At 43.6% G+C, this 12,852-nt stretch overlaps 1 protein-coding gene across 2 annotated transcripts in view; it reads right to left on the reverse strand.

Annotated features, from left to right (window-relative positions):
• The window catches only part of CPXM1 (carboxypeptidase X, M14 family member 1), a 56,293-nt gene that overhangs the window by 20,113 nt on the left and 23,328 nt on the right, over positions 1–12,852 (reverse strand). For both annotated transcript variants that reach the window (XM_040419435.1, XM_040419433.1), the window contains 2 exons: positions 8,464–8,573; positions 2–141 (listed from right to left, as the gene is read on the reverse strand). In XM_040419435.1, the coding sequence (XP_040275369.1) occupies positions 2–141; positions 8,464–8,573 (250 nt within the window). The remainder of the gene's footprint in view (position 1; positions 142–8,463; positions 8,574–12,852) is intronic.

The following is a 12,852-nucleotide window of genomic DNA, read 5'->3' on the forward strand; positions in this document are numbered from 1 at the left end:
CGTCCATATGGAGTTCTTCCCCTGAGTGATGACTCCTGTGAAGCGAGTCAGACGCCTGGCATCAACTTCTAACCACTGATTCTTGTTCTTCTCCCCAGCGCACCAAGCGCCATCATAAAAATCATCATCATAGATCCCCGACTACAAACATATGTTACAGAAGAAAAACAGCATAATACATGAGAACACTGGCTGTGTGCATATATTACATTACTTTTACTGTATTATACTCCAGAGCTGCACTCACTATTCTGCTGGTGCAGTCACTGTGTACATACATTACTTATCCTGTACTGATCCTGAGTTACATCCTGTATTATACTCCAGAGCTGCACTCACTATTCTGCTGGTGCAGTCACTGTGTACATACATTACTTATCCTGTACTGATCCTGAGTTACATCCTGTATTATACTCCAGAGCTGCACTCACTAGTCTGCTGGTGCAGTCACTGTGTACATACATTACTTATCCTGTACTAATCCTGAGTTACATCCTGTATTATACTCCAGAGCTGCACTCACTATTCTGCTGGTGCAGTCACTGTGTACATACATTACTTATCCTGTACTGATCCTGAGTTACATCCTGTATTATACTCCAGAGCTGCACTCACTATTCTGCTGGTGCAGTCACTGTGTACATACATTACTTATCCTGTACTGATCCTGAGTTACATCCTGTATTATACTCCAGAGCTGCACTCACTATTCTGCTGGTGCAGTCACTGTGTACATACATTACTTATCCTGTACTGATCCTGAGTCACATCCTGTATTATACTCCAGAGCTGCACTCACTATTCTGCTGGTGCAGTCACTGTGTACATACATTACTTATCCTGTACTGATCCTGAGTTACATCCTGTATTATACACCAGAGCTGCACTCACTATTCTGCTGGTGCAGTCACTGTGTACATACATTACTTATCCTGTACTGATCCTGAGTTACATCCTGTATTATACTCCAGAGCTGCACTCACTATTCTGCTGGTGCAGTCACTGTGTACATACATTACTTATCCTGTACTGATCCTGAGTTACATCCTGTATTATACCTCAGAGCTGCACTCACTATTCTGCTGGTGCAGTCACTGTGTACATACATTACTTATCCTGTACTGATCCTCAGTTACATCCTGTATTATACTCCAGAGCTGCACTCACTATTCTGCTGGTGCAGTCACTATGTACATACATTACTTATCCTGTACAGATCCTGAGTTACATCCTGTATTATACTCCAGAGCTGCACTCACTATTCTGCTGGTGCAGTCACTGTGTACATACATTACTTATCCTGTACTGATCCTGAGTTACATCCTGTATTATACTCCAGAGCTGCACTCACTATTCTGCTGGTGCAGTCACTGTGTACTTATCCTGTACTGATCCTGAGTTACATCCTGTATTATACTCCAGAGCTGCACTCACTATTCTGCTGGTGCAGTCACTGTGTACATACATTACTTATCCTGTACTGATCCTGAGTTACATCCTGTATTATACTCCAGAGCTGCATTTACTATTCTGCTGGAGGAGTCACTGTGTACATACATTACTTATCCTGTACTGATCCTGAGTTACATCCTGTATTATACTCCAGAGCTGCACTCACTATTCTGCTGGTGCAGTCACTGTGTACATACATTACTTATCCTGTACTGATCCTGAGTTACATCCTGTATTATACTCCAGAGCTGCACTCACTATTCTGCTGGTGCAGTCACTGTGTACATACATTACTTATCCTGTACTGATCCTGAGTCACATCCTGTATTATACTCCAGAGCTGCACTCACTATTCTGCTGGTGCAGTCACTGTGTACATACATTACTTATCCTGTACTGATCCTGAGTTACATCCTGTATTATACACCAGAGCTGCACTCACTATTCTGCTGGTGCAGTCACTGTGTACATACATTACTTATCCTGTACTGATCCTGAGTTACATCCTGTATTATACTCCAGAGCTGCACTCACTATTCTGCTGGTGCAGTCACTGTGTACATACATTACTTATCCTGTACTGATCCTGAATTACATCCTGTATTATACTTCAGAGCTGCACTCACTATTCTGCTGGTGCAGTCACTGTGTACATACATTACTTATCCTGTACTGATCCTGAGTTACATCCTGTATTATACTCCAGAGCTGCACTCACTATTCTGCTGGTGCAGTCACTGTGTACATACATTACATTACTTATCCTGTACTGATCCTGAGTTACATCCTGTATTATACTCCAGAGCTGCACTCACTATTCTGCTGGTGCAGTCACTGTGTACATACATTACTTATCCTGTACTGATCCTGAGTTACATCCTGTATTATACTCCAGAGCTGCACTCACTATTCTGCCGGTGCAGTCACTGTGTACATACATTACTTATCCTGTACTGATCCTGAGTTACATTCTGTATTATACTCCAGAGCTGCACTCACTATTCTGCCGATGCAGTCACTGTGTACATACATTACTTATCCTGTACTGATCCTGAGTTAAATCCTGTATTATACCCCAGAGCTGCACTCACTATTCTGCTGGTGCAGTCACTGTGTACATACATTACTTACCCTGTACTGATCCTGAGTTACATCCTGTATTATACTCCAGAGCTGCACTCACTATTCTGCTGGTGCAGTCACTGTGTACATACATTACTTATCCTGTACTGATCCTGAGTTACATCCTGTATTATACTCCAGAGCTGCACTCACTATTCTGCTGGTGCAGTCACTGTGTACATACATTACTTATCCTGTACTGATCCTGAGTGACATCCTGTATTATACTCCAGAGCTGCACTCACTATTCTGCTGGTGCAGTCACTGTGTACATACATTACTTATACTGTACTGATCCTGAGTTACATCCTGTATTATACTCCAGAGCGGCACTCACTATTCTGCTGGTGGAGTCACTGTGTACATACATTACTTATCCTGTACTGATCCTGAGTTACATCCTGTATTATACTCCAGAGCTGCACTCACTATTCTGCTGGTGCAGTCACTGTGTACATACATTACTTATCCTGTACTGATCCTGAGTCACATCCTGTATTATACTCCAGAGCTGCACTCACTATTCTGCTGGTGCAGTCACTGTGTACATACATTACTTATCCTGTACTAATCCTGAGTCACATCCTGTATTATACTCCAGAGCTGCACTCACTATTCTGCTGGTGCAGTCACTGTGTACATACATTACTTATCCTGTACTGATCCTGAGTTACATCCTGTATTATACCTCAGAGCTGCACTCACTATTCTGCTGGTGCAGTCACTGTGTACATACATTACTTATCCTGTACTGATCCTGAGTTACATCCTGTATTATACACCAGAGCTGAACTCACTATTCTGCTGGTGCAGTCACTGTGTACATACATTACTTATCCTGTACTTATCCTCAGTTACATCCTGTATTATACTCCAGAGCTGCACTCACTATTCTGCTGGTGCAGTCACTGTGTACATACATTACTTATCCTGTACTGATCCTGAGTTACATCCTGTATTATACTCCAGAGCTGCACTCACTATTCTGCTGGTGCAGTCACTGTGTACATACATTACTTATCCTGTACTGATCCTGAGTTACATCCTGTATTATACTCCAGAGCTGCACTCACTATTCTGCTGGAGGAGTCACTGTGTACATACATTACTTATCCTGTACTGATCCTGAGTTACATCCTGTATTATACTCCAGAGCTGCACTCACTATTCTGCTGGTGCAGTCACTGTGTACATACATTACATTACTTATCCTGTACTGATCCTGAGTTACATCCTGTATTATACTCCAGAGCTGCACTCACTATTCTGCTGGTGCAGTCACTGTGTACATACATTACTTATCCTGTACTGATCCTGAGTCACATCCTGTATTATACTCCAGAGCTGCACTCACTATTCTGCTGGTGCAGTCACTGTGTACATACATTACTTATCCTGTACTAATCCTGAGTCACATCCTGTATTATACTCCAGAGCTGCACTCACTATTCTGCTGGTGCAGTCACTGTGTACATACATTACTTATCCTGTACTGATCCTGAGTTACATCCTGTATTATACCTCAGAGCTGCACTCACTATTCTGCTGGTGCAGTCACTGTGTACATACATTACTTATCCTGTACTGATCCTGAGTTACATCCTGTATTATACACCAGAGCTGAACTCACTATTCTGCTGGTGCAGTCACTGTGTACATACATTACTTATCCTGTACTTATCCTCAGTTACATCCTGTATTATACTCCAGAGCTGCACTCACTATTCTGCTGGTGCAGTCACTGTGTACATACATTACTTATCCTGTACTGATCCTGAGTTACATCCTGTATTATACTCCAGAGCTGCACTCACTATTCTGCTGGTGCAGTCACTGTGTACATACATTACTTATCCTGTACTGATCCTGAGTTACATCCTGTATTATACTCCAGAGCTGCACTCACTATTCTGCTGGAGGAGTCACTGTGTACATACATTACTTATCCTGTACTGATCCTGAGTTACATCCTGTATTATACTCCAGAGCTGCACTCACTATTCTGCTGGTGCAGTCACTGTGTACATACATTACATTACTTATCCTGTACTGATCCTGAGTTACATCCTGTATTATACTCCAGAGCTGCACTCACTATTCTGCTGGTGCAGTCACTGTGTACATACATTACTTATCCTGTACTGATCCTGAGTCACATCCTGTATTATACTCCAGAGCTGCACTCACTATTCTGCTGGTGCAGTCACTGTGTACATACATTACTTATCCTGTACTGATCCTGAGTTACATCCTGTATTATACACCAGAGCTGCACTCACTATTCTGCTGGTGCAGTCACTGTGTACATACATTACTTATCCTGTACTGATCCTGAGTTACATCCTGTATTATACTCCAGAGCTGCACTCACTATTCTGCTGGTGCAGTCACTGTGTACATACATTACTTATCCTGTACTGATCCTGAATTACATCCTGTATTATACTTCAGAGCTGCACTCACTATTCTGCTGGTGCAGTCACTGTGTACATACATTACTTATCCTGTACTGATCCTGAGTTACATCCTGTATTATACTCCAGAGCTGCACTCACTATTCTGCTGGTGCAGTCACTGTGTACATATATTACATTACTTATCCTGTACTGATCCTGAGTTACATCCTGTATTATACTCCAGAGCTGCACTCAATATTCTGCCGGTGCAGTCACTGTGTACATACATTACTTATCCTGTACTGATCCTGAGTGACATCCTGTATTATACTCCAGAGCTGCACTCACTATTCTGCTGGTGCAGTCACTGTGTACATACATTACTTATACTGTACTGATCCTGAGTTACATCCTGTATTATACTCCAGAGCGGCACTCACTATTCTGCTGGTGGAGTCACTGTGTACATACATTACTTATCCTGTACTGATCCTGAGTTACATCCTGTATTATACTCCAGAGCTGCACTCACTATTCTGCTGGTGCAGTCACTTTGTACATACATTACTTATCCTGTACTGATCCTGAGTTACATCCTGTATTATACTCCGGAGCTGCACTCACTGTTCTGCTGGTGCAGTCACTGTGTACATACATTACTTATCCTGTACTGATCCTGAGTTACATCCTGTATTATACTCCAGAGCTGCACTCACTATTCTGCTTGTGCAGTCACTGTGCACATACATTACTTATCCTGTACTGATCCCGAGTTACATCCTGTATTATACTCCAGAGCTGCACTCACTATTCTGCTGGTGCAGTCACTGTGTACATACATTACTTATCCTGTACTGATCCTGAGTTACATCCTGTATTATACTCCAGAGCTGCACTCACTATTCTGCTGGTGCAGTCACTGTGTACATACATTATTTATCCTGTACTGATCCTGAGTTACATCCTGTATTATACTCCAGAGCTGCACTCACTATTCTGCTGGTGCAGTCACTGTGTACATACATTTCTTATCCTGTACTGATCCTGAGTTACATCCTGTATTATACTCCAGAGCTGCACTCACTATTCTGCGGGTGCAGTCACTGTGTACATACATTACTTATACTGTACTGATCCTGAGTTACATCCTGTATTATACTCCAGAGCGGCACTCACTATTCTGCTGGTGGAGTCACTGTGTACATACATTACTTATCCTGTACTGATCCTGAGTTACATCCTGTATTATACTCCAGAGCTGCACTCACTATTCTGCTGGTGCAGTCACTGTGTACATACATTACTTATCCTGTACTGATCCTGAGTTACATCCTGTATTATACTCCGGAGCTGCACTCACTGTTCTGCTGGTGCAGTCACTGTGTACATACATTACTTATCCTGTACTGATCCTGAGTTACATCCTGTATTATACTCCAGAGCTGCACTCACAATTCTGCTGGTGCAATCACTGTGTACATACATTACTTATCCTGTACTGATCCTGAGTTACATCCTGTATTATACTCCAGAGCTGCACTCACTATTCTGATGGCGCAGTCACTGTGTACATACATTACTTATCCTGTACTGATCCTGAGTTACATCCTGTATTATACTCCAGAGCTGCACTCACTATTCTGCTGGTGCAATCACTGTGTACATACATTACTTATCCTGTACTGATCCTGAGTTACATCCTGTATTATACTCCAGAGCTGCACTCACTATTCTGATGGCGCAGTCACTGTGTACATACAGTACATTACTTATCCTGTACTGATCCTGAGTTACATCCTGTATTATACTCCAGAGCTGCACTCACTATTCTCCTGGTGCAGTTATTGTGTACATACATTACTTATCCTGTACTGATCCTGAGTTACATCATGTATTATACTCCAGAGCTGCACTCACTATTCTGCTGGTGCAGTCACTGTGTACATACATTACTTATCCTGTACTGATCCTGAGTTACATCCTGTATTATACTCCAGAGCTGCACTCACTATTCTGCTGGTGCAGTCACTATGTACATATATTACTTATCCTGTACTGATCCTGAGTTACATCCTGAATTATACTCCAGAGCTGCACTCACTATTCTGCTGGTGTAGTCACTGTGTACATACATTACTTATCCTGTACTGATCCTGAGTTACATCCTGTATTATACTCCAGAGCTGCACTCACTATTCTGCTGGTGCAATCACTGTGTACATACATTACTTATCCTGTACTGATCCTGAGTTACATCCTGTATTATACTCCAGAGCTGCACTCACTATTCTGATGGCGCAGTCACTGTGTACATACAGTACATTACTTATCCTGTACTGATCCTGAGTTACATCCTGTATTATACTCCAGAGCTGCACTCACTATTCTCCTGGTGCAGTCATTGTGTACATACATTATTTATCCTGTACTGATCCTGAGTTACATCATGTATTATACTCCAGAGCTGCACTCACTATTCTGCTGGTGCAGTCACTGTGTACATACATTACTTATCCTGTACTGATCCTGAGTTACATCCTGTATTATACTCCAGAGCTGCACTCACTATTCTGCTGGTGCAGTCACTATGTACATATATTACTTATCCTGTACTGATCCTGAGTTACATCCTGAATTATACTCCAGAGCTGCACTCACTATTCTGCTGGTGTAGTCACTGTGTACATACATTACTTATCCTGTACTGATCCTGAGTTACATCCTGTATTATACTCCAGAGCTGCACTCACTATTCTGCTGGTGCAATCACTGTGTACATACATTACTTATCCTGTACTGATCCTGAGTTACATCCTGTATTATACTCCAGAGCTGCACTCACTATTCTGCTGGTGCAGTCACTATGTACATATATTACTTATCCTGTACTGATCCTGAGTTACATCCTGAATTATACTCCAGAGCTGCACTCACTATTCTGCTGGTGTAGTCACTGTGTACATACATTACTTATCCTGTACTGATCCTGAGTTACATCCTGTATTATACTCCAGAGCTGCACTCACTATTCTGCTGGTGTAGTCACTGTGTACATACATTACTTATCCTGTACTGATCCTGAGTTACATCCTGTATAATACTCCCGAGCTGCACTCACTATTCTGCTGGTGCAATCACTGTGTACATACATTACTTACTCACTAAAAATACATTTTGGATCTGTGAATATTTGGACACAAAAGAGTAAAACTTACAAGAAGAAGTGGCTCAGACTTTCCTCTTCTCGAGAGAGGATTAATTTTTTGTAATAAATGTATTTTTAGCAAAAGAAAATACCATGAATGGAAAGAGCTTCTGAACACGGAGACACTTAAAGTGTCCACGCTCTGCAGCTGAGATCCAGTAGGACATATGGACATCTGGCTTATTTATGTGGCACCATGTACGGTCACCATTCACTAGAACTGGCACCACAAGTGCCAGCAGCTCCTCCTCGTGGGCATAGCATGTAAGGTGTAGATGTGTGACCCACCTGTATGTTCAGGCGTCCTCGGTGGGAGCCCAGTCCATACTGTTTTATACTGGAGGCCCTTAACTGGGGGTCAGACACCTTCAAAGACTCCAGTCCCAATGGGGGACAATCTGCCAATAAAGAGAAGCATGAAGCATAAAGACAACCCAAAAATCAGGTCACAGAACATCCATCATAAAATAGACCACACTGTAAATATTAAACGCCCCATTGAGGTCATAGCCTCAGTTTTATCTGTATAACACCTTGATATTGGCTCAACGTTTTCATCCTTGAGGTGCACATGGGTTTGTTGAGCTCTGGTTTCTTGCCTGTGAAGTCTCCACCACATTTCCAAAGCAGACCATCATCAATCTATATGCAAAAGTCACCAAGAAATGTTTAAATCGTATGACCAGGTGACAGCTGGAGGCCTCGTCAGATGTCTCTTAGTATACGCTCCACATGTTGGAATAAAACCTGTCAGACTCTATAGGGTCCTCATGGCAGATGAGATGCCAGTGGTCATGAGTAAGCAGAATTATGGAAGACAACAACCAAGTTTGGTCTATAATTCCTTCATCTGTTACTACACAGCATGGAAACCACACAATTTCTCTCATCCCACGCAGATCAGGGCCTCATGTTCCTGTATCCAGTGTCAAGCATCTGAAGATTGTACTTTTTCTTCAACAAGTGGTGAACATAACCATCAAATTACTGGTATAGATAGAATGTGTTTGGGCTGGGGGTACAACTGCTAGGACCTAACAATAGATGATGTTACATGGACACCTCAAAGGAGTACTGTTAGTATAGCCATGGAGTGCTGGTGCCATCCGCCCAAGACATCTATTTCAATCTTCAAAATTCCAGGTCTGCAGTTGAGATAGTCCACTCGGGAACCTGACGAAAGAGGACACATTGCCACCAAAACGTGTTGAAGGAGAGTCCATCCCCGCTATTGGTGGCACTGAGCTGCTAAACACTGTTTTGCGGGAGTAGAACCGCCAGCTGGGGCTTCTCCACTATGAAGATGCATCAAGAGGACCTATGGACTCCACAGAGCAGCAACGAACAGCTGAGCAAAATATCATGACTGCAGACCTGGTTGAAATTAAGAAGGTTGTGACACCAACTCCCTCACTACAAGAGGTACCAGCGTCACTATTCATATGACTGATGTGCGGAGGTTATACCATCTTCTATGGATTATAGCTCTGGTGGTCACAGTGTAGGGCATAGGCTATAATTATACTGATACAAAGTAGTAAGCAGCACTACAAATCCCATCATGGGATGAAACATACCAGTGGTCCCGGTACCTAAGAATCAGGTCCAGACAGTGGTGCCCACGGAAAAAAGGTCCAGGCTAGGGGTCCCTTCAGATAGCAAATCAATAAGGATATCCACAGCACTCTTCAGTTTATGCAAAAATTAATAATTTCTTCTTATTCCATCAGCAGCATACAATGCGACGTTTCGACTTAAAGAAGTCTTTATCAAGGATTAAACCACTGGACTCCAGGAAGGAGAAACTGGACAATTCATCATCGAGAACTGAGGAACTAAACCACTGATAACTAGGGACAGAGAGATTAAACCACTGGACTCCAGGAAGGAGAAACTGGACAATTCATCATCGAGAACTGAGGAACTAAACCACTGATGACTAGGGACAGAGAGATTAAACCACTGGACTCCAGGAAGGAGAAACTGGACAATTCCTTATCGAGAACCGAGGAACTAAACCACTGATCACCAGCGACTGGGGACTAAACCAGTGATCACCAGGAATTGATCAAGTAAACCACTGATCACAAGGAACTGAGGAATTAAACTACCAGAGACCAGGACCTGAGGAATTAAACCACTGGACACCAGGAAAGGAAGGATTTAAACCACCAGGAATTGATCAAGTAAATCACTGATTACCAGGGACGGAGAAATTTAACCACTGGACTCCAGGTTCCTAGAAACTAAACCACTGGATGCCAGGAACTAAACTATTGATCACCAGAGACTGATGAATAAACCACTGTTTACCTGGATTTGATAAACAAAACCCTTGGACACCAGAGACTGAGAAATGAAGCCACCAATCACTAGGACTTTATCAACTAAACCACTGGACACCAGGGAGTGGGCAACCAAACTGCTGGATACCAGAGACTAAGAAATTAGAAACTGGATTTCAGTACAGCGGGGACTAGAACCCTGTTCACAAACAGGATTGGAAAGGAAACCTTTAAGAGAACTGAGACAGGAGAACTTGAGTATTGGGCTGGCTGGGTTTGTGGGCTCTAGTCTGAGCCGGGGGAATTTGTATGTTCTGCTCATACACCGCAGAATATGTTGGTACCATATAAATACTGTGAAATAATTTGAGGAGCCATATCCCACTGGCGACCTTGCTGTTTTGCATTCTTCTACAGTATTTGTGAAATCTTTCTGAACCGAAGTTTTCCAGAATTTTCAATGTGTTCCCCCGGGGCGGTGAGTCATTCTTCTATGATAATACCGTTATAACTAGCATCTTCTTATCTCCTATCACTTGTGGCCAAATCTGAGAGCAAAACATCTGGTGATGATTTCCAGAGACAGGAGGGACGGAGAAGCTCCAGAGCCGCTCATATAGCAATTAAAGGGAAATATCAGATCTAATTGGAAACCCCAGGGCTCCAGCCGCCATGTGCTTCTCAAACATTTCTAAAATCTATCCCTGATTCTCCAAACACTCTCCATCTACGCTACGCTGAGGGGCTGGTATCATCTCCTACCCTACAGTCTAATAACATCTGGAGTGGGGTGAGGAGATCTCAGGAGGCCATAAGATCCGTTTTCCTGCCTAGGACTCATTGATATATAAACAAAGGCTTCCTGATGTCTGGATAACACAGGAGCCGCCCGCCCTCCGCCACATCTGCTCCTCATTGACGGATTTGCTGACTTTGCCACATTTCGTGAACAATCTCCTATGAATACAGATCTGTCCTCTGGTCAAGGGCGGATTGGGAAATTAAAGTGGCCCAGAAAAAAAAATGTTGTAGACCCAAATTGACAGAAGGCAAGGCCAAAACAAGTAGGCGGGGCCAGCAATACCATATTGCGGAACATAATACCGCCCCCAGCAGAGCCAAATGCCTCAGTGCAACACAATAAACTGCCCCAGCAGCATCAGAAACAAAATAATGCCCCAGCAGCACAAAATACCTCCTGAGAAGCTGTCCCTCTGTGTTGGCCAGTGCTGCCACGTTCTGTCCTCCTACTCCAGTTGCTTCAGGAAGCTCATACAGTTGAATTCAGGAATCAGGAGGCACCTGTGGTCGCCAGCCAGGTACATAACAACTTGACGCCCCCAGCGTTAATTAACTTTGGGAGCAACAGTTCATTACTTACCTGGCTGGCAGCCGTGAGGAGGGCTGAGGCGGCCCCCTGGCCATCGGCCCACCGGGCAATTTCAATGTAGAGTCTATGGCCAGTCCGTCCCTGCCTCTGGTACTGACAGCTACCCGCCAGAGCCAGCCTGCTCCAGAAACTGCGCAATCAGCGCTGGGTGGGTACTGAGCCACCCTCACCACCATCACTGATTTATTTTAGGGGGTGTCCCATCCTGGTCCTATGAGATCATGCGCCACTATCTACAGCCCATGACCCTGAGCCACTGTCTATTCCCTGTGACTCAATGCCACTATCTATTCCCTACGCCTTTATCTATGCCCTATGACCCTGAGCCACTATCTACTCCCTGTGACTCGATGCCACTGTCTGTTCCCCGTGACTCAATGCCACTATCTATTTCCTATGCCACTATCTATTCCCTATGCCTCTATCTATGCCCTATGCCTCTATCTATGCCCTATGCCACTATCTATTCCCTATGACCCTGTGCCACTATCTATTCCCTGTGACTCGATGCCACTATCTATTCCCTATGACACTACCTATTCCCTACGCCTCTTTCTATGCCCTATGACCCTGTGCCACTATCTATTCCCTGTGACTCGTTGCCACTATCTATTCCCTATGACACTACCTATTCCCTACGCCTCTTTCTATGCCCTATGACCCTGTGCCACTATCTATTCCCTGTGACTCGTTGCCACTATCTATTCCCTATGACACTACCTATTCCCTATGCCTCTTTCTATGCCCTATGACCCTGTGCCACTATCTATTCCCTGTGACTCGATGCCACTGTCTGTTCCCCGTGACTCAATGCCACTATCTATTTCCTATGCCTCTATCTATGCCCTATGCCTCTATCTATGCCCTATGCCACTATCTATTCCCTATGCCTCTATCTATGCCCTATGCCTCTATCTATGCCCTATGCCACTATCTATTCCCTATGACCCTGTGCCACTATCTATTCCCTGTGACTCGATGCCACTATCTATTCCCTATGAC

The sequence above is a fragment of the Bufo bufo genome, chromosome 2 (assembly GCF_905171765.1).
Source record: "Bufo bufo chromosome 2, aBufBuf1.1, whole genome shotgun sequence".
Taxonomy (NCBI): domain Eukaryota; kingdom Metazoa; phylum Chordata; class Amphibia; order Anura; family Bufonidae; genus Bufo; species Bufo bufo.